This window comes from Mytilus galloprovincialis, chromosome 8 (assembly GCF_965363235.1).
Source record: "Mytilus galloprovincialis chromosome 8, xbMytGall1.hap1.1, whole genome shotgun sequence".
NCBI lineage: Eukaryota > Metazoa > Mollusca > Bivalvia > Mytilida > Mytilidae > Mytilus > Mytilus galloprovincialis.
The window spans coordinates 44688833-44714702 of NC_134845.1; the positions used below are offsets into that span (position 1 = coordinate 44688833).

Sequence of the window (25870 nt, forward strand, 5' to 3'; positions counted from 1 at the left end):
ATCAATAAGGCAACTTTTGACCGTCAATAAAGTCAACTTGGACCGTCTTTTATGACAATTCACACAAAGTATTAAAAGAGGACTCGAACTATATCAATGATTTTAAATTTTTAAATGTTATTATTTTACATGTCAAAAAAATTTGCAAAACATCATATTATATTATATAATAAGTTATACGTAGTGCTCATATTATATGTATCTTATGTGAATGACATACTTTTTTGGAATTAGTGTGTACATCTTTGGTTGTACTTGGTGCTTGAATTCATAAAGCTTTATTCAACGAGTTAAATTGTCACCAATTTAGCAGCCTTCAGCTGCTGTTGGTGTGTCTTGCATTTTGATCCACTTATTATGGAGATGTTTTTTGTGATTTGTGTTTTTTTCTCCTCGAATTTTTGACATTTTCTGATTAAGCATGAAGTAGTTGCTACAGCGCAAGTAACAAACAACACTCAATCAGTCAATGTTTACCCTGCAAAATTATAAAAGTCAGTCATTTATATTTGTAAGTTTTATTGGAAGACACTTTAAATTCAGCCTGATACATATTTGACCTTATTACAACTCAGTCCCTAAGTTTTAGTTTGTAACCCGGATTTGTTTTCTGTCCATCAATTTATGACTTTCGAAACAGCTGAATACTACTGTTGCCTTTATCTATTCAAACCAAGTGAGATCAATATATCAATGGTTATGTAGAAACAAGAACTACATTATTTATTTAATTAGTTTATTTCTCTTGATGATATAGAAATGATAACAGCACCTTAAATAAAACTTAAACATCTTAATAATATGTTAAAATATTATGTTGATTCAACTGCATCTTTTGTTACTCTAGTTCATATCCTAGGAAGAACTATTCAATAATTTAATATTACATATCAATATATTTAAGAAATACAGAAGAGCTATCACTACAATAGTTATTTTAGATATATAACTGCTTTTAATGTTCCTCCATCTCAAAAGCAAAATAAATATAGAAGTTGTAAGAAAAGTATCAAATAAAATAATTCAATATTAAGTAATAACTGTAATTTGAATTGGGCTTTAGGTGTAACGACTTTTTGCTCATTAAATTGAAATTTCTGTAGTCTTAAAATGAAAAATCACCTCTGAATAAATTGATATTCTTCAATGAAATCAATGGTTTCAATTTATTTTAATTCAAATTTAATATATATAAAAGAATATGTAGGACCAACCTTTTTTATTATTCTGAAATCAGAACTATTTAAATTTTAATAGCTTATGTGATACAGAATACATATTGTGATCTCAAAACTATTTTGTTTTTAACTGCTGTCAGATGTTAAAATATTGAAAATGTAAAAAAAAAACCAAAAAACACAGACACTGAATTGTAGTGTTCTTTGCCCATAAATTCTAAAGACATCTCAAGATGTAGTCTTACTTAATGATGACAGAAAACAATATCATTTTAATGGTAGTGACCATCACTTAATTCTGTACATTGATACACATTCATTATCATAATTAACCTGAATAAGTTATGTATGCAATACATCTATATTCAAATACTTTCATGAAATAATTTTTCATCCATCTGACATGAACCAATTCAAGATAGCCTTGCTATAAATGAATTAATCTTTCTCAAGAATATTAAGTTCTTTGAAATTAAATTAATCTAAGAACACATTCTGTAGAGTTCCACATGTCAATTGTATACCTTAAGTAAGTAAGTACATACATATGTCCACTTTCATAAGCTTTTACTCCATTCACTTTTGTAGAATACATTACAATTTTTATAAAAATCCACAAATATCATATAAATAATCATGTGTAAGACATACCATAGCATATACATGAGTTTAAACGAAAGACTGATTCTACGATAATGTTGAAGACAGCTGAAACTAAACAAACTTTTTCTGAGTCTTGATTATATTTCCCGGGAATGCATGGAGAAGCATAAATTAAAAGTTGAAGAGAAATCTAAAATATCATATACATGTATTTTAAATATTCAATTAATATGGACAGAAGACAATTTTAACAGTATATACACAGGTTTAGCACTGTTGATGTTTATTTGTTTGTACAACTAAATTTTACATTATAAAACTTTGTTTAAAGTTAAGTTTTGTTCTAAAACTAGTCGTCTGAGAGAAAATAGTGTTACATGATTATCAACACTTATGTTTCTTCCCCTGACCTTTTACCAACTAACCGTTTAGGTTGCAAGATAAGAAAATTTGAAAACTGTTTGAAATATCATTTACTACTGATATTTGTTCAAGTTTACTTGAAATGAAATTGTCAATCTTGTTTATACAATGATGCTGTTAAAATATTCTACGAGGTACACATAAAGATGGAGGATTCTGAAATTGGGATATTTAGGCCAGTGCTTAAAACAGCAAATGGAAACCTAAATCAACCATGCAATCTACAAAATGTCTGGAGTGAGAAAAAAATGTAACAAAGAAATAATGAACAAACATGTTAAACTTGTATGTACCCACTATATATATCATTTATAAAAATCATCACAGGACGAGAAACAGCACTAAAATGACATTCAAAAACACACACACGCACATAAACACAGTATTCATAACATATTCATACATATACTATGTATTCCAAATAAAAACATTTATATTTGTAATATTCATTTTAAAACACACTTTCACATGAGATATCTGTTAATAGTCACACATATAAACATTGAATCTATTTTATTTACACGAATCTTCAAAGAGATAATTAACCTTTAATTAATTGGAATCAATCTTACAGCAGAATGCATTGAGTGTGTAGGTAAAGGTAATAATATCTTCGGTTAGCTTGCTTGCTAGCTGAATCTTTAAGTCATTATCATGATTATTAAGTTAGGTAAACTACCCTTCTTTAAGAGTTGACTAGTCAGACATATATATCTTATCAGTCTGTAGGACTAGACTACTCCCAAAGGAAGGTAGTATACCTAATCTTATAATGACTTCACAGTCCAGCTAACAAGCAAGCTAACCTTTATCTACACACTCAATGCAATTTCCAATACAAATTACTGCGATAAACAGAATTAAACAACTGATATTTTCTCATACAATTAAATTAAGTTTTTTATATATCTAGTATATTACCTCTAAATTGTTATAAATAAGTAATTTGCTTATTGTTCAATTTTTATTTATGTAACAAGTTCAATAAATACATAAAACATAACTCTGATGATATAAATGAAGAAATGAACTGTTTTATCTACAAATGAGCCAGTTTTATAGTAAAAGCTAATTTTTGTTAAATCAAATGAGGGCAGAAAAAAACATATATATACTGTGCAAATTATGAATAATATAGGAATACTTAATAGTAGTTTATAAATAATAAGTGTTTTTTCAAACCAATATTATCTGAATATACTTATGATAACAATAATTTAAATACTTGAGGCCATATGCGTCAATTGTTAGTCACACGATACTGATAATTTTGAAAAAACTTATTATTTAGAAAACTTAAATTCATTTTCAAAAATTGTTTCCAATTCAACAGTCTTCTTCATCATATTTGTTACACCCCTCAATAGGAAGTTCATGAAATGTTATGATTTATCCTGTATAGGGGCATAGAAGACATAATTAGTAAGATGGAAGAGGGTCAGATTGGGGGTCCTTTAATCCTGTATTCTTCAAACATTTTAGGCCATTTTTCTCTATTCATTATAAACTTTGCCTTTATTTTTAATCTTTTCTGTATATTTTAGCACCCCATTATTCTCTATTCTTGATTTTTTGGTCAATCTTTCTGCAGTTTTTGCTATTTATTCTCTGCTTTGTACCCGGAATAATTGAAAAGCAATACCAAGTTGCATATCTTCTGACAATTTCTAAATTAACTAAGAGTATGAAGAAACTTTAAACTAAATAAGATGAAGTTTATATCTGTAGGAAAAAGATTTCTGAAAAAGTATGCAAGAACAAATTCACTGGCAGGTACTTCTGATCATCTTAAACACAATAACTCTGGACAAAGTAACATCTACCACATACATATATGGAAAACAAATAAATACATATAACATTAACAATTAGAAAATTTTCCCAAAAAAATAAACCAATGAAAATATAAATAGGTAGCAGTTTTTTTATACATGGCAGTTATATAACACAGTACTTGCAAGATACTTTCAAACATAGCTTCCTAGGAAATCATTCAGATATCCATTTTATGGAGGTTCATATAACAATTTACAAGAAAAATATTGAATTTGTTTCAAAGAAAGAATAGTTCAATTATGAAGTCACTTCCTTGTGTATAACAGATGTTCATATGTCAAGCATAACATTAGCACCTAACTACATGTCCATACATATCTTAATCTTTTATGAAAAAGATAAAATTATAAAGGCAGTTATGTGTCGTTAAATATAATGTATACATATTTTATAGATCTGGTACTTGAAACAGACCATTATCAAGGAAGCCAAGAATTTCAAATAAATGCATATTTTGGCAAGAATAGAATTCATATTGAGAATGGACAAAAAATATGCATCTGAAAAAGGAAAAAGTTATAATAATACATGTAAAAATACAAAAATTCTCTTGACATATCTTAACATATTTGCTAATTGCATACAAGAACACATTAACTACATGTTTATATACAATACGTTAGCAATGAGCTGCTGAGTAGCACTATATAAATAAGTTATTTTCTAATATGAATGATTCACAACTATCTATCATCAACATGTAAATCATAAGTCAATGTCTTTCTGGTATATACAAACTTTCATACTTAACAATTAATTCATGTTTTTAACACTTTTTAAACTACATCAATGCTCAATAAAATTGAAATATTAAACCCTGCTTTTATATGTAAGCAATATGACTACAAAATTACTTAGGTATGGTCCATCTAAATGTCATTTATTTACCCTTTTGACTATCAAATTTTCCATTCATTGTTAAACAAGCCTAAAAAAGTCACAATTTAAAAACAAGTATAAACATCTGAGGTCTTTATTTACAATTTTGGGTGTACTTTACGTAATGCATATTATACACCAGGAAACATTTTTATACCAATAATGTGCAATATTTCGTAAGTTGTTCAATTGTTTTCAAGATGTAAACTTTCCATTTCTATCATTCATTATGGATATCACAACATAGCCCTTGCTTCTCAAAAAACAGATAAAATCAATTTAACAATCATTACCAATATGTTCACTAAGAATATTGAAATACCAGTAAAATAATTGATCAGATTTTTTTTTTGATTTGTAAGAAAGTTTGCATATGGTAGGAAGATCAATAAAATATTATAATAATGCAATAAATATCTGTTGTTAAATATATTTTTTTTCCCCTCTTTATGGCTAAGTTTTATATGACACAAATCTTCCATTTGTTATTGTAACATTTTGCCCAACCACATGGGGATCATGTGACTACCATGTGACCAAATAATGGAAGCTCCAGGATTTTACAGTTCAATGTTTCAGCTAGCCATTCTGTGTTCTTTCATCCATTCTACAAACTCATCTAATAAAACTGGCCCTTAAAGTAAATAATGATTTGATTATTGACCAATTCTAAATATCTAATAAAAGCAACATCAGTTTTAAAATTTTCTGGTAAATTATATATTTTATAAAATACAATGTACAATTGAAAATAAAAATGATGCCTCTGCTTGCATTTAAGTATGAAGGGGCATAACGTGGAAAATCATTCAGCCTAGATTTCAAAGGGTTCATAACTTCCTTTTTAAGTCCACAATAAATTAACCTGTTAGTATACATGTACTACTTACATGCTCCATCTTCATCATAATTGGATAAATCAACATTAACAAGTCGACTGAACTCTAGTATATTGCACCATTGGTCTTTATTTATTACTTTATATTTAGATTGCTGAAAATAGAAAATCATTTCTTTTAAAGACAAATTTGGAATTCAATTGTAGATTTTTAAATAGTAAACTTAATTCCCTTTTTTCTCAAGAACATCTCATAATTTCAAATCTGAAAATCTAAGACACTTGGTAATGATCTTTTTATTATTGGTAAACTGTATTTAGAAATTTTTATGTTTCCAATATTCTATTCTTTTTTATAAATATTGACCTAAGAAAAGATTAAATTATTCCTTGAGATTAATTGAACTTTATTCTAATTTTTGAAATATTTTTCATCGTTTTTACAAGTTTATCTAATGATGCTTACATTACTAACATATATTTCAGTCAAATTAAAATGTAAATTACGACTGTTTTACAGTGCTTCTTACATAAAGTTTTTGAGTCGTTCCTGTCATTGTAAAATTGTAAAATTGCAGAATTATGTCAATGTTGAGGTTAAACTGATACAAGTTCTTGAAAGTGGCAATAAGAAGAAAATATTATTTTATAGTGATCGTATCTTTTAATGTAAACTCGCTGCATTCAATCAAAATGCGGATATAACATGATCAGGTGTAGATTTAGTAAGTGTTTGTAAACAATTGCCATGTGTTTATTGTGCAACAAGTCTTTACATTACTAAACAAATGACTATATTTAGTGACAACTTGAATGTTTTTAATCAACTAATAGAAGTTCCTGTGTATGTTTCACGCAAAAATGCATGAATGTTGATGTATATTTTCGTTTCCGGCTTTACCAAGTGTGTAGAATCTAGACGCTATCGTGTTTTTACCTCCAAATTGAAAAGTTCAAGTGCTACCTTTGCTCAAGAATTATGTATTCGGAATTAGCGTGACTTTAATCTTCCGATAGATGGAGCAACATTGATATCACAAATGTTAGCTTAATCTGCCAAGGGTGAAGAGAACGGGAATGGATCGTAACCCTTGGCTAGCGAATGGTTTTAAGGTCACTCTGTCACAAACATTTAAAACACATCTTACTTTATATACAAGACATGAATCAAAATTTACAGATATATTCAAATTTATCATACAGAAGCACTAATGCTTAGAAATTGCAATAAAAGTTGAGAAAATTGAATTTTGATTGTAAAAATGAATGAACAGGTATTTAGAATACAGCAAAACAAATAGAGTTTGTATTGTTAAATTTTTACTAATTTGTAGAGATCCTTATAGATCTTTTTGACATAGAACCTTTCAAAAACACTCTATTGAGGAAATCCCTCTTTATAATGTAAATTTAAACATTTATGAAGACATCAGCATGATTTCTATTAAAGGTCAGTGTCAAAGTGGCAGAAGGGGTGGTTTCTCAAGACTGGTATTAAAGTGCAATTCATATATGTAAAATAAGCTACAATCAGCTACAATACAGAAAAATAATTACCTCTAAAAATTGATGGAACGATCCAAACAATGGCCAATGTTTACCTAATACTAATGCTAACATAGCTTTGGCTGTATCTATATCCATACTTCGTTGGTCTTTATCCTGGAATATACAAACAAAACATTTCTTGAAATCTTCTCAATATGTTAGACAACTAGATGTTATAATAATTGTAACCAGATGCTCCGCAGGGCGCAGCTTTATACGACCGCAGAGGTTGAACCCTGAACGGTTGGGGCAAGTATGGACACAACATTCAAGCTGGATTCAGCTCTAAATTTGGATTGTGATTAAATAGTTGACACAGCATAGGTTTCTGACACAGAATGAATGTGTTCTAATGAACTTAAAATTTTTGTTTTCTCTTAGAGCAATTCACTATGCTGTTGAATATTAATCCTCTCAAAAAAATGTTTGAAGAAATTTTCTTTTTTATTTATGAAATTTCAAATGAGAAAAATTGAACCCAATTTTTTTAATCACATCCCCCTTTCCCTTATTCCAAAACTAATCTCAATTAAAATTTCTAATGGAGTTTGCAACAATAACTACTCATTTAAATACATCATAAAATATTAAGATGTAAAAAAACTGCTTGTTATCACTGAATGGTAAAGATTATTTTAATTTATCAGTTGGTAGTAAAAAGTGAATATACATTGTATATTGTATATAACAAAGATTTAAGTTGATTCTGGACAAAGAAAGATAACTCCAATTAAAAAAAAATCTTGCTATTGCACAATATTTTGCAATTAGATATTTCTTGCTTACTATTCTGGACAAAGAAAGATAACTCTAATTAAAAAAAAATTTGCTATTTCACAATATTGTGCAATTAGATATTTCTTGCCATTGAGCAATACTGTGCAATTGAAAAGACTTGCTATTGCACAATACTTAATATAATAATTTTAGATCCTGATTTGGACCAACTTGAAAACTGGGCCCATAATAAAAAATCTAAGTACATTTTTGGATTCAGCATATCAAAGAACCCCAAGATTTCAATTTTTGTTAAAATCAGACTAAGTTTAATTTTGGACCCTTTGGACTTTAGTGCAGGGCTCACGCTACCAGGCGACTTGGGCGAAGAAGTCGCCTTCCCGACCGTCACTTCGCTTTCCCCGACCCCCAAAAGCGAAATCAAGTCGCCCTGTTCTTGACGATAGATGCTTTCAGTCGCTTCCGTCATCGGACATTTTCAATTTTTACCAAGTTGATGAAACATCAATTTTTTACTGATAATTAAAGAAATTCAGACATAAACGATTCATTATCTTTAGAAAAGAGGTTGAAGCATTGTCTTCGCAGTGTGTAGCAGGTTATTTGATAAAAATACAACTTTTTATCACTTCCTGCATTCCCGCAAGTTTCGGTGCTTGTTACTCGAAAACGTACATCAACCTAAATTTCGGCGGCAAAATAAGTTTGTTACTTCATTTAAACGTGACAAAAGTTGCCTCCAGTAAATGTTTAATCCATTTATTGCATTAAAACCGTCATGTTCCTTTCCAAATAACTTGTCAAACATCGTTTATTTTTGTAAATTTTCTTGCATTCGTCCGCCATTGACCGATTCCTAAAATACGGATCTGAACCGGACCAGCTATGACCGAAATCCGTACTTTTACAATATTTACTACGGACGCACGGATGGAACAGCTGACAGAAGAATATTGATCCCAAAGGGGAAAATTACGCATTCCACACGCATTAAGAGACTTTTGGTTACATCTAATTGATTGGTGTATATAATTCCCTATATTTTTTACGGATTGTTTCAAACTATTGATTAAAGTTGCTTAACTCTGAGACTATTATACTAATATCAATATATTATGGCCCAGCTTAATAACTTTTATATTTTTTTATGAGAAACACTGAATTTCATACACAAGATAATTTTTAATTAAATTGTAATCATGTAATTGATATATTATAATTTCTTTACATTTTTTATAATAATTTTTTTTTTTAGTGCTAGATATCTATTTGGTAGTTTCTCACAAGAACCTTAAGTTTCAAATGTTACTTTAATTGTAATTTTTTACTCATATGAATTGAACAACATAAAAAGAACATTATTTACATATGGCCCTTTATACTATTGTAAAATCCAAACATTGTAGCGCACCGCGCGAATGAGCACTTCTCTTTCAAATCTCACCACTTCTCCCTATCAGTTTCAAAAAGAGAAGTCACTTCTCCCTATAATTCTGAAGTAGTGTGAGCCCTGCTTTAGTGTAGACCAATTTGAAAACAGGACCAACAAGAGGCTGTCACAACGACAGCAAACCGGATTTATTTACATTTATTTGTGTCCTGGCAATATCAGATGATATCATTACTGATGAATGGTGAAAGTGAAAATCATCAATATCAAATTTGACCTCTATTTTGTCATCAGTATCAACATTTTGAAATAATAATATTTGAAAAGCTTAGATTGAATGGTTCATGAGTAAATGCAACAACGTGAATGGAAACGCCATTTTACGATCTTTCAAGAACCATAACTCCTGAACAGTAAAAGTCAAAATCGTCATTATGGAACTTGACCTCTATTTTGTCATCAGTAACAACATATTAAAATTTCAAAAGCTTTGGTTGAATGGTTCATGAGAAAATGCACGGACACGACGGGAAACACCATTTTTCAATCTTTCAAGAACCATAACTCCTGAACGGTAAAAGTCAAAATCGTCATTATTGAACTTGACCTCCATTTTGTCATCAGTAACAGCATATTAAAATTTCGGAAGCTTTGGTTGAACAGTTCATGCATAAATGCACGGACACGACTGGAAACTCCATTTTTCAATCTTTCAAGAACCATAACTCCTGAACGGTAAAAGTCAAAATCGTCATTATTAAACTTGACCTCCATTCTGTCATCATTAACAATATATTAAAATTTGGGAAGCTTTGGTAGAACAGTTCATGAGTAAATGCACGGACACGACTGAAAACTCCATTTTTCAATCTTTCAAGAACCATAACTCCTGAACGGTAAAAGTCAAAATCGCAATTATTGAACTTGACCTCCGTTTAGTTGTCAGTAATAACATATTAAAATTTTAAAAGCTTTGGTTGAACGGTTCATGAGTTAATGCACGGACAACATTTGATTGCTGCCTTTCAAGAACCATAACTCCTGAACGGTAAAAGTCAAAATCGCCATTATTAAACTTGACCTTCGTATAGTTGTCAGTAATAACATATTAAAATTTTAAAAGCTTTGGTTGAACGGTTCATGAGTTAATGCACGGACAACATTTGATTGCTGCCTTTCAAGAACCATAACTCCTGAACGGTAAAAGTCAAAATCGCCATTATTGAACTTGACCTTCGTATAGTTGTCAGTAATAACATATTAAAATTTTAAAAGCTTTGGTTGAACGGTTCATGAGTTAATGCACGGACAACATTTGATTGCCGCCCGCCCGACCGCCCGGCCGCCCGCCGTACATCCCCAAATCAATAACCGACATTTTTGTCACAAAAATCCGGTTAAAAATGAAGAATCTACATACACAGTTAGATTTGGTATATCAAAGAACCCCATTTATTCAATTTTTGATGAAATCAAACAAAGTTTAATTTTGGACCCCGATTTGGACCAACTTGAAAACTGGGCCAATAATCAAGAATCTAAGTACATTTTTAGATTCAGCATATCAAAGAACCTAACTGATTCATTTTTTGTCAAAATCAAACTAAGTTTAATTTTGGACCCTTTGGACCTTAATGTAGACCAATTTGAAAACGGGACCAAACGTTAAGAATCTACATACACAGTCATGACAGTTAGATTCGGCATATCAAAGAACCCCAATTATTCAATTTTGATGAAATCAAACAAAGTTTAATTTTGGACCCTTTGGGCCCCTTATTCTGTTGGGACCAAAACTCCCAAAATCAATACCAACCTTCCTTTTATGGTCATAAACCTTGTGTTTAAATTTCATAGATTTCTATTTACTTATACTAACGTTATGGTGCGAAAACCAAGAAAAATGCTTATTTGGGTCCCTTTTTGGCCCCTAATTCCTAAACTGTTGGGACCTAAACTCCCAAAATCAATACCAACCTTCCTTTTGTAGTCATTAACATTGTGTTTAAATTTCATTGATTTCTATTTACTTAAACTAAAGTTATTGTGCGAAAACCAAGAATAATGCTTATTTGGGCCCTTTTTTGGCCCCTAATTCCTAAACTGTTGAAACCAAAACTCCCAAAATCAATCCCAACCGTTCTTTTGTGGTCATAAACCTTGTGTCAAAATTTCATAGATTTCTATTAACTTAAACTAAAGTTATAGTGCGAAAACCAAGAAAATGCTTATTTGGGCCCTTTTTGGCCCCTAATTCCTAAAATGTTGGGACCAAAACTCCCAAAATCAATACCAACCTTCCTTTTGTGGTCATAAACCTTGTGTTAAAATTTCATAGATTTCCATTCACTTTTACTAAAGTTAGAGTGCGAAAACTAAAAGTATTCGGACGACGACGACGACGACGCCAACGTGATAGCAATATACGACGAAAAATTTTTCAAATTTTGCGGTCGTATAAAAATAGCAGTCTACTGACAAATGGTCTAAAAAATTTGTATTTTATAGAATGTTTTTGATAAATATTGGTCCTGGTATTAATTTTTTCTTTCCAACTGTATAGATTCAAGCACCTAGCTTATGTATATGCTTTTATATTCCCAAGTTTTTTCTCCATTTCAAACATGCAAGGTTAACTTCACTAAAAGGCAAGTGTTTTTGCATATATATAAGTTACAGTACACACATAGTGAATGAAAACAGTTCAATCTTTGTGGAAATTTTTTACTGAAAGCTGATGATTTGCTGTGATATTCAATCTCTCTGCATATTCTATTGATATTACAGTTTATGGTTGTAAATCAGTGTGTCGTCACTTCAAAACACCAGTTATCAACCTGTTTTAAAAATTATTCACTGAATATAAGCAAGAGTAATTTTAACTGAGTCATTTTGTGTGCAGTGAATACTAAGGTAATAACTATTAAAGTGACATACTCTTGCAAAATCAAATGCAAATCTGTAAATATTTTTAAAAGTAGCTGGATCATCCAACAATGTTCTGAGGTAGTCTAATCTTAACTGTAGTTTTCTCACAGAATCACACCTACAATTAAATAAATAATTGTTAAACTTACTTACACACACATAATAATACAATTATCACCAATTCTAATGCTATTACAGCTGAATACATTGAGTATGTAGGTCAAGGTAATATCTTTGGTTAGTTTGCTTGTTAGCTGAACCTTGAAGCCATTATTAGGTTAGGTAAGCTACCCTAACAGTTGAATTCATGATTATTGATAATAATGTTGTGCAATTTCATTAGATGTTTACAAGACATTTGTAAAGGTTAATTTCAAACATTTTAAGAGTATTGCATCAAAATAAGAATAACAGTAATGTATTAAGAGTTGCCAACACCAACGATTTGACGGGGGCAAATATCTGCTCTGTTACTGTTATCCCGTAATTCAACAGCATGCCATAATATATAACAATATTCTAGTAATCAAAGTGCTTATGAGCAATGAAGGGTTAAGTTTGCACACATTTTGCAATTTTGTGAATCTAAAATAAAACTAAATATTGAATTGTATAAAATTTAGTAAGGCAAAACTTAAATAACAGTTCATGAATAAGGCCAGGATTTTTTAATTTGTTGGTTTACGGATCCGCCGACCCGATTTTGCCGATTTGCAAATAAAAATAAAATTGACTTTTCATGCTTTTTTATTCCTGACGACCCTAACAAAAACATTATCGCAAAAAAATAAATAAAATTTCTTTTTTTTATGAAATGAAATGCATTAACCACTAACGGAATTGATAATACTTTAATTTGGTGTGAAAACTAAAACTTCCAATTTACGTATCTCAAAATAGACAAATCAATCATAACTGACCTTGAAATGTCGTTTGCGCAAATAATTTATCGGAACGAAACCTGTGTTTAAAACCCATTACACATTAAGTTCTTTTTTCGTATTTGTCATCATTCCGTGAGATAGAAACATGGAAAATGAACTTGTCCAACAGTGGAAGACCTCTGACAAGTTGAAGAAATTAATTAAAACAAATCCTTTGGAATTTTCTTCAGACTTGTGTCATTGACAATATTTTTTTTTTTAATTCCATTTCGATATAAAAAAAACTGGAATGCATGACAACTTATGAACCCGATTTCCCTTTTATAGTGGACGAGTCTATTACGTTTTTGTCATGTGTGTTGAGACTTATTTTCGTACAACGTTTTTTTCTTTTTAGAACCAAGTTTCCTGAAATTTATTTAGGGCTACGTTTGTGAAATAACGATTTAATTTCGTATTTGTCCGTCGACACAAACCCCCTTTTTCACAGAAAATTATTAGACGATGTGAAGCTATAAGCAAAAATATATCATTGAACTTATATATAAGAAATGATGATCAAAAAGCAAACCAAACATATTGTTAGAAAGGTGAAATATATATTTTTTGCATATTTTTCTGTTTTGAGAGATATTTTATTTCTTTTTTTTTTCGACTGACCGACCTGACTTTTTCATGGAGAAAATCTGTAAACCAATAAATTAATAACCCTGGCCTAAGGAATTGTAGTAGAACCTTTTTTTGTAACAAAATAATACACCATGTATTTTTGATGTAAATTTTAATGAAGAAAATTTTCTTAATAAGTATGTTTATTCACAAATACATCATATTGTAACTTAAATATCTAAGTATAACATATCATTAGGAAATTGCTTAACATTCGTGTTGCTTATTCTTTAGTTTTATATGTTGTGTCGTGTGTACTATTGTTAGCAATGGTGTTGTCAGTTTATTTTCGATTTATGAGTTGGACTGTCTCTCTGGTATCTTTCATCCCTTTTTTATTGGAACTATGAAAGATAGTGAAAAATCTTGGAATTAGATTTCAAATCGGTATCGTACGGTTTTGATTGTTTTTCATGAAATTTTACCCAAAAATTTAAGCAAAAGTCATTCTGTATTCAGAGGAAAACTAAAATTTCTTAATATATTAAGATTTGGTCAAAAGTAAGAAAATTTACAGCAGATTCCATTGAGTGTGTAGCCAAAGGTAATATCTTTGGTTAGCTTGCTAGTTTTAGCTGAATCGTGAAGTCATTATTAGGTCAGGTATAGTACCCTTCTTTCAAAGTAGCCAAGTCCAACAGACAGATAGGTTGGTTATCTGCTGGACTAGTCTACTCTTAAGAAGGGTAGTTTACCTGACCTAATAATGACTTCACAATTCAGCTAACAAGCAAGCTAACCAAAGATATTACCTTTGGCTTCACACTCAATGAAATCGGCTGTTTATTTTGCTAGTTTTTTTTTTAAATCTTACTGTAAGTCTGTCATGCCTTTTAACCATTCTGCTTTAGTGAAGAACCCCATTGATTTGGCTTCTAACTTCCATGCTAGAACCAACATAACAATCTGAAGATATAAAGCACACATAAAACATTCTGTAATATTGATTTTTAATTTCGTTTAATTGGTATCCAATCAATTCAATATAGTATTTTTAAAGTTGAAAACAATATGAATATGCAATAAGAACGCATATATATGTTGCTTTGCTAAAAATATCACATAAAAATATAAAACAAGATGCCCCCCCCCCCCTTTCACACTATCTTTGTCTTTGTTCAGTGGACTATGAAACTAGGACTTTAGTTGTATATGCCATATAAGTATGTAAAGTCTGAACATGCTTAAGGATTTGCAACTTCTGATATGTCTACTTGACATGAGGTTCTTACTCATTCTTTTACAAAGCAAATTCAAATCCTTGTTTTGGGTTATTTCATCAGAAATCATATCACATCTCCATCATGATCATTGTGTCAATATCTTTTTATTATCACTATACTGTTCTAATACTAACATTTTCTGGTTCTACACCAATGTCTTCACAAAACTTTTCCATTCCTTCTGGACCTAATGTGTCTTCATCATCAGCTATAAATTAAAGAATGATTATACGAATTGCTCAATAGTCATTAGTAAACTAAAACGTATATAATAAGCATTATGTGAGTATTGCATAGTCCCCAACCAGTTAAAAATTCATTGTAATGGAACAAAATTCTCATTTGATCTACTACACCTTGTAATGGTGAAAACTATAACAAAAATCAAGTCAATATCTTCAGGCATGACGAAAAACTGTGGATTATTGATTGAATTTTAAAGTCCAAGGACCATAACTCTGCATAGAATCATCAGACTAGAACAAAATTCAAACTTGATCTAACTTGTCATGATAAAACTAATACTATATACCAATTTTCAAATCAATATTTCAAGCAATGTCTGTGACATTTGGTTCTTGTGTAGAGTTGTCTCATTAGTAATCATACCACATCTTCTTTTTCTATACTTACTTGTATATTCATGGAACCATGCTATACATCTTTTATTACTGAACATGCTATCTGTGTCCTGGACTCTTTGGTCACGTCTGCTCCTGTTTAATGAATGAAATATTCATTAACATCTATAGCGTTTACAGTAAAGAAAGTATATCATATTTTAATTATAAATTATTTTGGGAGCATTCACAAAACTGTTTTTTTATTCAAACACCACTAAACATACATTGAACAATAATTGTCAATTATTTTTTTTTATGCATTGTGCTACAAATTTATTTTACTGATCATTCAACAATTTCAACTGTTACTTCAAACATGAACAAGACCTTATTCTGGTACTGGACAATCTGAAATAATGACCACTGGCCTGTTCATACTGTAGTTTTGCCAATAATGAAATTATTCCTTTGAAATCTATAAAAAAATATTTTCTTACCAAGAAGATGAAACTTTTGCTTTCTTAGATCTGGGGTCATCAAAAGTAGGTGAGGATCTTTTTCTTCTTATAGGCATATTAAAATAATTTACATTTACGCAGTGTGTGTGGCAAGTTGATCCTTCTTGTATGTGCTGAAAGTAGAAATTTTAAAGTTCAAAGAAAAATATTCATAAACTTATTTCCATAAGACAATATCTTATTGTTCTGAAAACAACTGGCCAAAGGCCCTGTAGAGACTTTCTCCCACACAGAGAACTATGTGCATCTTTAACATTGACTTCTCTCTAGACACATGATGAAACAACAAATTCAACATTTTCCCCACTGTACATAACCATAATCATAACTTTTTTCGATCAAATTCTTGACTGGTTTCTAGATTAATTTATTGAACTACATGTAGATAATTTTTGTTTACAACACTAGCATCAAATTGAATGATCTTTTCGGTTTATTGTATACATGTATGTGTTCAATTTCACGAAATTGAACCTGTCTTAAAACAAATATAAACACATGTGTCATTGTGTGTAGCAATCCCCGTTTACAGTTTCGAATAATAATATTTACCAAAGTATTCAACTGACTGAAAAGATGACCTTCTGATTCTTCCTCTTCTTCCACGCTTAAATCATGCATACATACCTACAAAACAGTAAACATCCAATACAATATACATCTGACAGACAGTATTTTTACTTCTAGATTTATTTTGCGGTGAAAGTAGTCATGGTTGTAGACTTTACATTATTTCATTAAGCAAAGATCTATAGTGACCCATAAAATTAAGAATTGAATATGTGTCAAAGAGAAAACAACCTTCATGACCTTCCCAAAAGACAGAAAACATCAAAAGGCTATGAAGATTGAGATCTGGTTTGAAAACTGAAGGATGATGACTTTTGGTTCTAACTATTCTTTGCCCTTGCTTACAATGTACAATACAATTGATCAAGGTTTCCCCTGGGTCAAAACGTAATTAACCTTCATTCATGATATTTTTTTTAAAAACAACTTTAAATTTGTGAAACTTGGCAAGTACAGACGAGATTTAACTCTAATAATAATCTCATTTAGTTTAGCTTGCTATTATATCAATTGAAGAACCCCAAAGACTTTTAGGAATATATATATAGTTTTTGTCTCCATAAAAGACGCTTAAATGTCCATGTCATTTTTTGGTCTTTGGCTCGTTTTGCCATTTTGCAAACATGACTTCAGCAATGTTCAGCGATTTGCTGTTTTGTTCTATGAATTAATGGTAGTCTATACTGTTATTCTTGTCACCGTGATGAAGTTATAATAATACAAGAAGTGCAGAGGAAATGCCTGAAATGTCCCCTGATACGGAACGTCTGGAATAAGTATGGTATCGACGAAGACCCAAATTTAATGTACAAAAAAAAACATGATCATGAACAAGGCAACAGTACCAGTTTAAACATTGTAAATAAAGGTTAACTTAAATATTGTTCGGGTTTGAAGAAGTTATTGTATATTCATTGAAAACTGCATTTTACCCCTATGTTCTATTTTTAGCCATGGCGGCCATCTTGGTTGGTTGACCGGGTCAAGCCACATATTTTTTAAACTAGATACCCCAAAGATGATTGTGGCCAAGTTTGGATTAATTTGGCCCAGTAGTTTCAGAGGAGAAGATTTTTGTAAAAGATTACTTAGATTTATGAAAAATGGTTAAAAATTGACTATAAAGAGCAATAACTCCTAAAGGGGTCAACTGACCATTTCGGTCATGTTGACTTATTTGTAAATCTAACTTTGCTGAACATTATTGCTGTTTACAGTTTATCTCTATCTATAATAATATTCAAGATAATAACCAAAAACAGCAAAATTTCCTCAAAATTACCAATTCAGGGGCAGCAACCCAACAACGGGTTGTCCGATTCATCTGAAAATTTCAGGGCAGATCAGTGTTCTCCCCAGGCCCTTAAAGGACCACGGGCCCGCAATGTATAATTTTCTACCGTGGTGGTTTCGTTCTTGCCGCGATGTATAACTTTTCACCGTGGTGCTAAAATTTTCGGTAAAAAAAATCATATAACGGTAAACCTTTCCGTGGGGTATAAAATTTCAGATGAAAATTGACCAGTTCAAACCAGTTCAATCCAGTTCTGACAACCAAGATTGTTAACACCAGTGATCGATTTACCTTTTGAGGTTAACCTTGATGATTGGGTTTAATCGATGCACATGATTCTTGTGTTTTAATTAACTAAGAGATCATAACTTAATGATCACAGACTTATGAGACTTTGGAGGGACAAGCAGACATTTGTTAATAAACTCTATTACTCCAGCCTTTGGCCATAAAAGATTTGCGTATTTTTAAAAACGTGAGTTACTTCCCCAGATTTAGCTTATTACAAAAATGTGCTCCTAAAATATTACCCATCATTTAAAATAGAAATAAAGTACAAATCGAATGCAAAATTATATAAGGATGTTACCTCAAGGAAAAAAACTTTCTTTGAGTATACAACAAAAATATATTGCAAATTATTTTTGACAATCATACTTTTATTAAAGCACAGACATATTATATTAAATAAGTAGTATATCCATTTACACATCTACTGACTGAGTTAGGGCTGTATAGTAAAACAAGGTTGTTGAAAACATCTGTTCATATAGCTGAATAGTATTAAAAAAATTTAATGATTAACTTTCACAAAATAAATTTACAATGATTGGAACTCAGCTAGACATGACAGCTAGATCGATGTCTAAAAGAATCATGTCTAAAGCTTTGGAAAATAGTATTTAATTTACTAAACCTTCTACATTAAAATTTAATCTTGTTTAAAGTTAATTGTTATGGTGTAATCTAACAAAAATGGGGAATGTGGGGAATGTGTAGTGTAACTATACAAGTATCAGGACAAAATTGGCTTGATCAAAGTATAAAAAGTGACTAGTTTAAAGACTAAAAGTGCTTTCTGTTATTTATTCTTAAAAGATATTTAAGTAAACAAACTGTTTGATTTACTTTTTTTTTACCCAAAGTCTACATAAAACAGTAAACAAAACAAAAGACAAAAAGGCACAAAAACTAACAAGAAGAAAAAATAAGCGATGCAACGCGACACGACATATTGTACAAATCATTTCGACACGTGTAACCCTGGTGCTATCCCAAAATCCTGGGGAGAACACTGGGCAGATAGATCTTGACCTGATAAACATTTTACCCCATGTCAGATTTCCTCTAAATGTTTTGGTTTTTGAGTTATAAGCCAAAAACTGCATTTTACCCCTATGTTCTATTTTTGCCGTGGCGGCCATCTTGGTTGGTTGACCGGGTCAAGCCACACATTTTTTAAACTAAATACCCCAAAGATGATTGTGGCCAAGTTTGGATTAATTTGGCCCAGTAGTTTCAGAGGAGAAGATTTTTGTAAAAGATTACTTAGATTTATGAAAAATGGTTAAAAATTGACTATAAAGGGCAATAACTCCTAAAGGGGTCAACTGACCATTTCGGTCATGTTAACTTATTTGTAAATCTAACTTTGCTGAACATTATTGCTGTTTACAGTTTATCTCTATCTAATAATATTCAAGATAATAACCAAAAACAGCAAAATTTCCTCAAAATTACCAATTCTGGGGCAGCAACCCAACAACGGGTTGACCGATTAATCTGAAAATTTCAGGGCAGATAGATCTTAACCTGATAAACATTTTTACCCCTGTCAGATTTGCTCTAAATGCTTTGGTTTTTGAGTTATAAGCCAAAAACTGCATTTTACCCCTATGTTCTATTTTTAGCCGTGACGGCCATCTTTGTTGGTTGACCGGGTCACGCCACACATTTTTTAAACTAGATACCCCAAAGATGATTGTGGCCAAGTTTGGATTAATTTGGCCCAGTAGTTTCAGAGGAGAAGATTTTTGTAAAAGCTAAGGACGACGGATGACGACGCCAGACGCCAAGTGATGCGAAAAACTCACTAGGCCCTTTGGGCCAGGTGAGCTAAAAAGATGCTTGAATTCAAAACATGTACCATTTCTTTTGAATATTTCTGGAAATATTTTGCTTCATTAAGCACAAAAAAGGTAGGTCTTTATAACTAAGTAAAAAATTTCTAGCCGGCAATATGAATTTCATGTCAAAATTAGGTATCAAAGTTCCCCCAAAAATTTGCTCTCAAAGGCCAGATGTAAACTAGAGGCTCTAAAGAGCCTGTGTCGCTCACCTTGGTCTATGTGAATATTAAACAATGGACACAGATGGATTCATGACAAAATTGTGTTTTGGTGATGGTGATGTGTTTGTAGATCTTACTTTACTAAACATTCTTGCTGCTTACAATTATCTCTATCTATAACAGTACTTTCTGTGGAAAATGTTATTGAAAATCTTCAAATTTTAAGAAAATTGTTAAAAATTTACTATGAAGGGCAATAACTTCTTAGGGGGTCAATTGACTATTTTGGTCATAGTGACTTATTTTTAGTTCTTACTTTGCTATACATTATTGCTGTTTACAGTTTATCTCTATCTATAATAATATTCAAGATAACAAAAAAAACAGCAAAATTTCCTCAAAATTACCAATTCAGGGGCAGCAACCTAACAACCAATTATCCGATTCATCTGAAAATTCCAAGGCAGATAGATCGTGACCTGATCAACAATTTTACTTCCTGTCAGATTTGCTCTTAATCATGTTAATGCTTTGGTTTTTGAGTTATAAGCCAAAAACTGCATTTTACCCCCATGTTCTATTTTTAGCCATGGCGGCCATCTTGGTTTGTTGGCCGAGTTACCGGACACATTTTTTTAACTAGATACCCCAATTATGGCTAAGTTTGGTTAAATTTGGCCCAGTAGTTTCAGAGGAGAAGATTTTTCTAAAAGATTAAGATTTACGAAAAATGGTTAAAAATTTACTATAAAGGGCAATAACTCCTAAAGTGGTCAACTGACCATTTTGGTCATGTTGACTTATTTGTAGATCTTACTTTGCTGAACATTATTGCTGTTTACAGTTTATCTCTATCTATAATAATATTCAAGATAATAACCAAAAACAGCAAAATTTCCTTAAAATTACCATTTCAGGGGCAGTAACCCAACAATGGAATGTCCGATTCATCTGAAAATTTCAGGGCAGATAGATTTTGACCTGATGAACAATTTTACCTCGTGTCAGATTTGCTCTAAATGCTTTGGTTTTTGAGTTATAAGCCAAAAACTGCATTTTACCCCTATGTTCTATTTTTAGCCATGGTGGCCATCTTGGTTGGTTGGCCGGGTCACCGGACATATTTTTTAAACTAGATACCCCAATGATGATTATGGCCAAGTTTGGTTAAATTTGGCCCAGTAGTTTCAGAGAAGAAGATTTTTCTAAAAGATTACTAAGATTTACGAAAAATGGTTAAAAATTGACTATAAAGGGCAATAACTCCTAAAGTGGTCAACTGACCATTTTGATCATGTTGACTTATTTGTAGATCTTACTTTGCTGAACATTATTGCTGTTTACAGTTTATCTCTATCTATAATAATATTCAAGATAATAACCAAAAACAGCAAAATTTCCTTAAAATTATCAATTCAGGGGCAGCAACCCAATAACGGGTTGTTCAATTCATCTGATAATTTCAGGGCAGATAGATCTTGACCTGATGAACAATTTTACTCCGTCAGATTTGCTCTAAATGCTTTGGTTTTTGAGTTATAAGCCAAAAACTGCATTTTACCCCTATGTTCTATTTTTAGCCATGGCGGCCATCTTGGTTGGTTGGCCGGGTCACGCCACACATTTTTTAAACTTGATACCCCAATGATGATTGTGGCCAAGTTTGGATTAATTTGTCCCAGTAGTTTCAGAGAAGATTTTTGTAAAAGATAACTAAGATTTACGAAAAATGGTTAAAAATGGACTTAAAAGGGCAATAAATCCTAAAGAGGTCAACTGACCATTTCGGTCACGTTGACTTATTTGTAAATCTTACTTTGCTGAACATTATTGCTGTTTACAGTTTATCTCTATCTATAATAATATTCAAGATAATAACCAAAAACAGCAAAATTTCCTTAAAATTATCAATTCAGAGGCAGCAACCCAACAACAGGTTGTCCGATTCATCTGAAAATTTCAGGGCAAATAGATTTGACCTGATAAACAATTTTACCCCATGTCAGATTTGCTCTAAATGCTTTGGTTTTTGAGTTATAACCCAAAAACTGCATTTTACCCCTATGTTCTATTTTGGTTGGTTGGCCGGGTCACGCCACACATTTTTTAAACTAGATATACCAATGATGATTGTGGTTTTAATTGGTTTAATTTGGCTCAGTAGTTTCAGAGGAGAAGATTTTTGTAAAAGTTAACGACGACGGACGACGACGACGGACGCAAAGTGATGGGAAAAGCTCACTTGGCCCTTTGGGCCAGGTGAGCTAAAAATGGCTTCACAGTGATATTGTTTGCCTCAAATAAAAGCCGAAATTCGGCCTTTTCCCCTAGAGAAAATTCCCAATTACTAAAAAAAATGGCTTAAAATTCCTCCCAAAAGGGTCTACATTTCCCCCCAAACAGTGATGGCATTGGTCATGTTGGTAGTAATGTTTGTAAATATCGTATTCATGTTATTATTTGGGTGCTATAAACAGTTTCGTACTAAAAACTAGGGGTATTTCCCCAGTGAGATTTACATACTGATGGAATTCCCTGCTATTTATATACCACTAAATGAAAAAGTTGATTGTTTTTTATGTTCAATGTGAAAAACATATATTGAAGTTCAATTAAAATGCCACTTTTGTCAAGATTTAAAAAAAAAAAATTTTTTTGTGACTTCCTACTATATGGGAGGCAACTCCATAAACAGCTGATTTTCACCTGTTGCAAAAAGCACTTTGATTTGTCAGGTAAGATAGCTCCTTTCGGAGCAGGCGAACGTAGGCTGAAACTACATTTTCTTAAATCAGCCGGATAAGCTCTTCGAAATGCATATTATAAGAAATCTCAAATATATGCACAGGTTACTGATCCGTGTGTCCAAAGGTGGTCTGTTTTTAAGGTTTTTTAGGGGGAAAATGCCTAATTTCCAGCTGATAACTTGTACCAATTTGCATGTTTAAACAAGAGATGTTGGATTTTTTTTTATTTATTCAGAAAGTTCATAGAATTATCTTTCCATTGATGTATAGATATCTATATAACTATGAATATCTGACTTCTGCATGATGGGTCCACTATTACATGCCCTGTTACAGAATGACGTCACGTAAAAAACTGTTGATTGCACCCTTAAGGGACAAATACAAAATATTAGTGATGTTTTAGCATAGAAATGTGTTTGCGAATGGAGTAAAATAATTCTGAAAAATATTGTACGGCATGTATACATTAATTTAAAAGCATCAGTTTGGTATATTTAATGCAAATATTACAGATTTGTACATAGCAACCAGATATAAGAAAACCAGACTCTGTGCGAATATTGAAGTTTTTTAATTTTTTGCGACGTCATGATATTTTTATTCAATCTCTCATATATTTGGAACCAAAAGTTGCATATGAAAAGTGTAGATTTTTTCTACTTTGACCTTTACTCCTGATCAGTGTTACATAAAGTTTTATTCATTATAATATATATTTGGTACTTTTTATAGTAAAAAAGGTACACATGCCATTCCTAAGAAAAACACTATTTCAATATTTTCTCAACTCAGCTATAACTTAGTTCATATAGTACTAGGAACAAAATCTATCTAAAGTAACTTTATTCATGCCTATTTCATAGTTTTTATTCTATTTATTTAAAAGAAACCCTATTTTATGATTTATTTTCTTTGTAAAACTGATGAAAATGTGATACAGGAAATGTTTGGGATTTGCCAGTTAAACTGTTTGCCACTGGCCAATATGCCACTACCGCGAGACATAAAAAAAGAGCTGTAGTTTCACTATTTGTGGTCACAATCCTTAAAGTAAGACATCATTTTAATCGGTATAGTGTACAGATTCAGAAAAGCTGAGAATTTTTTATATATCGCATACAAGGTTTTGCTTAAGGGTGCTATAAACAGTTTCGTACTAAAAACTAGGGGTATTTCCCCAGTGAGATTTACATACTGATGGAATTCCCTGCTATTTATATACCACTAAATGAAAAAGTTGATTGTTTTTTATGTTCAATGTGAAAAACATATATTGAAGTTCAATTAAAATGCCACTTTTGTCAAGATTTAAAAAAAAAAAATGTTTTTGTGACTTCCTACTATATGGGAGGCAACTCCATAAACAGCTGATTTTCACCTGTTGCAAAAAGCACTTTGATTTGTCAGGTAAGATAGCTCCTTTCGGAGCAGGCGAACGTAGGCTGAAACTACATTTTCTTAAATCAGCCGGATAAGCTCTTCGAAATGCATATTATAAGAAATCTCAAATATATGCACAGGTTACTGATCCGTGTGTCCAAAGGTGGTCTGTTTTTAAGGTTTTTTAGGGGGAAAATGCCTAATTTCCAGCTGATAACTTGTACCAATTTGCATGTTTAAACAAGAGATGTTGGATTTTTTTTTATTTATTCAGAAAGTTCATAGAATTATCTTTCCATTGATGTATAGATATCTATATAACTATGAATATCTGACTTCTGCATGATGGGTCCACTATTACATGCCCTGTTACAGAATGACGTCACGTAAAAAACTGTTGATTGCACCCTTTGATATTATAAAGCACTTTAGAGATCCGGCTTTCTGATCAGAATCATCATGGTGTTTGTAACACAAGTGGTTTTCAATGCATTAAGCACCATAATTGCTTCTGTTTCTTTCCCCTCTCTGAAAAGTACCTTATGGTTGAAAATGTCTGTCAACGTAAATAAAAATGAAAAAACAGTGCAAAAAAGACAGCAAAGGTCAGCAAAAAATCGGAGATGTGTTTAGAATAATATTTCCCAATTTCAGTACAAAATATGCATTTTCCCAATAAAAAACGGTAGAGGTAGTTTTGAAAAAAGACAACAATATCACTGCAGAATAAAAAATGATGTGCATCCATGTATTTGTGCATCATAAAACAGTTTTCGACACTTAAGTGTAAAAGTTTTAATGAAATCCATAAACAGAACATATTTTTTTACACATAAAAACGTACAATACGATTCAGGAAAAAAAAAAAAAAAAAAAAAAAAACCTAATGTGTGTGGGTAATGTGTGTGTGTCTTTCATGAAAAAATTTGTATTAATAATAGGGTAGACTTGGTCCAGTTTGACCAAATCTGCGAGTCTTTTTGTCAAAAACAATGTTACTTCATGTATAGCAATATCATTGAATAGTCTTTCAAAAAGAAATAGGAAACGCAAAAAGTCGCGAAATTCACTAATTTCTTTGCTAAATAAATCATCGATTTTCTTTGCCCTGACGACGAAATTGTGTAAGAGATAGAAAGCAAAAACGTTTATTTTCTATGTTTCCAGCGTTTTGAAATTAAGAAAAAAACAAGAGCATATTTCAATCGTACATTTCTTACCACATCTATAACTGGAATGCAAAAATGGTTGAAAATAACGATGTTCTAAAGTAATCCGATGAGTATTGAACTTTTTCAGAACCTTTAGAAAGCGGAAATGACCTCTTTGAGCAGGCGCACCAACTTTAACCGGATGCTGATTAGTTTT

The 25870-nt window shown here is 31.3% G+C and overlaps 1 protein-coding gene across 1 annotated transcript; it reads right to left on the reverse strand.

Annotated features, from left to right (window-relative positions):
* Nucleotides 1-719: 719 nt before the first annotated feature.
* LOC143042027 (DCN1-like protein 5) lies at nt 720-25828 on the reverse strand. The gene is made up of 10 exons (XM_076214244.1): nt 25723-25828; nt 16771-16845; nt 16198-16331; nt 15771-15853; nt 15272-15345; nt 14729-14820; nt 12371-12479; nt 7315-7419; nt 5810-5912; nt 720-5553 (listed from the first exon to the last, which is right to left on the reverse strand). Exons 2-10 carry the CDS (start codon nt 16837-16839, stop codon nt 5495-5497), a joined length of 828 nt encoding a protein of 275 aa, XP_076070359.1. The 5' UTR covers nt 16840-16845; nt 25723-25828; the 3' UTR covers nt 720-5494.
* Nucleotides 25829-25870: the final 42 nt, after the last annotated feature.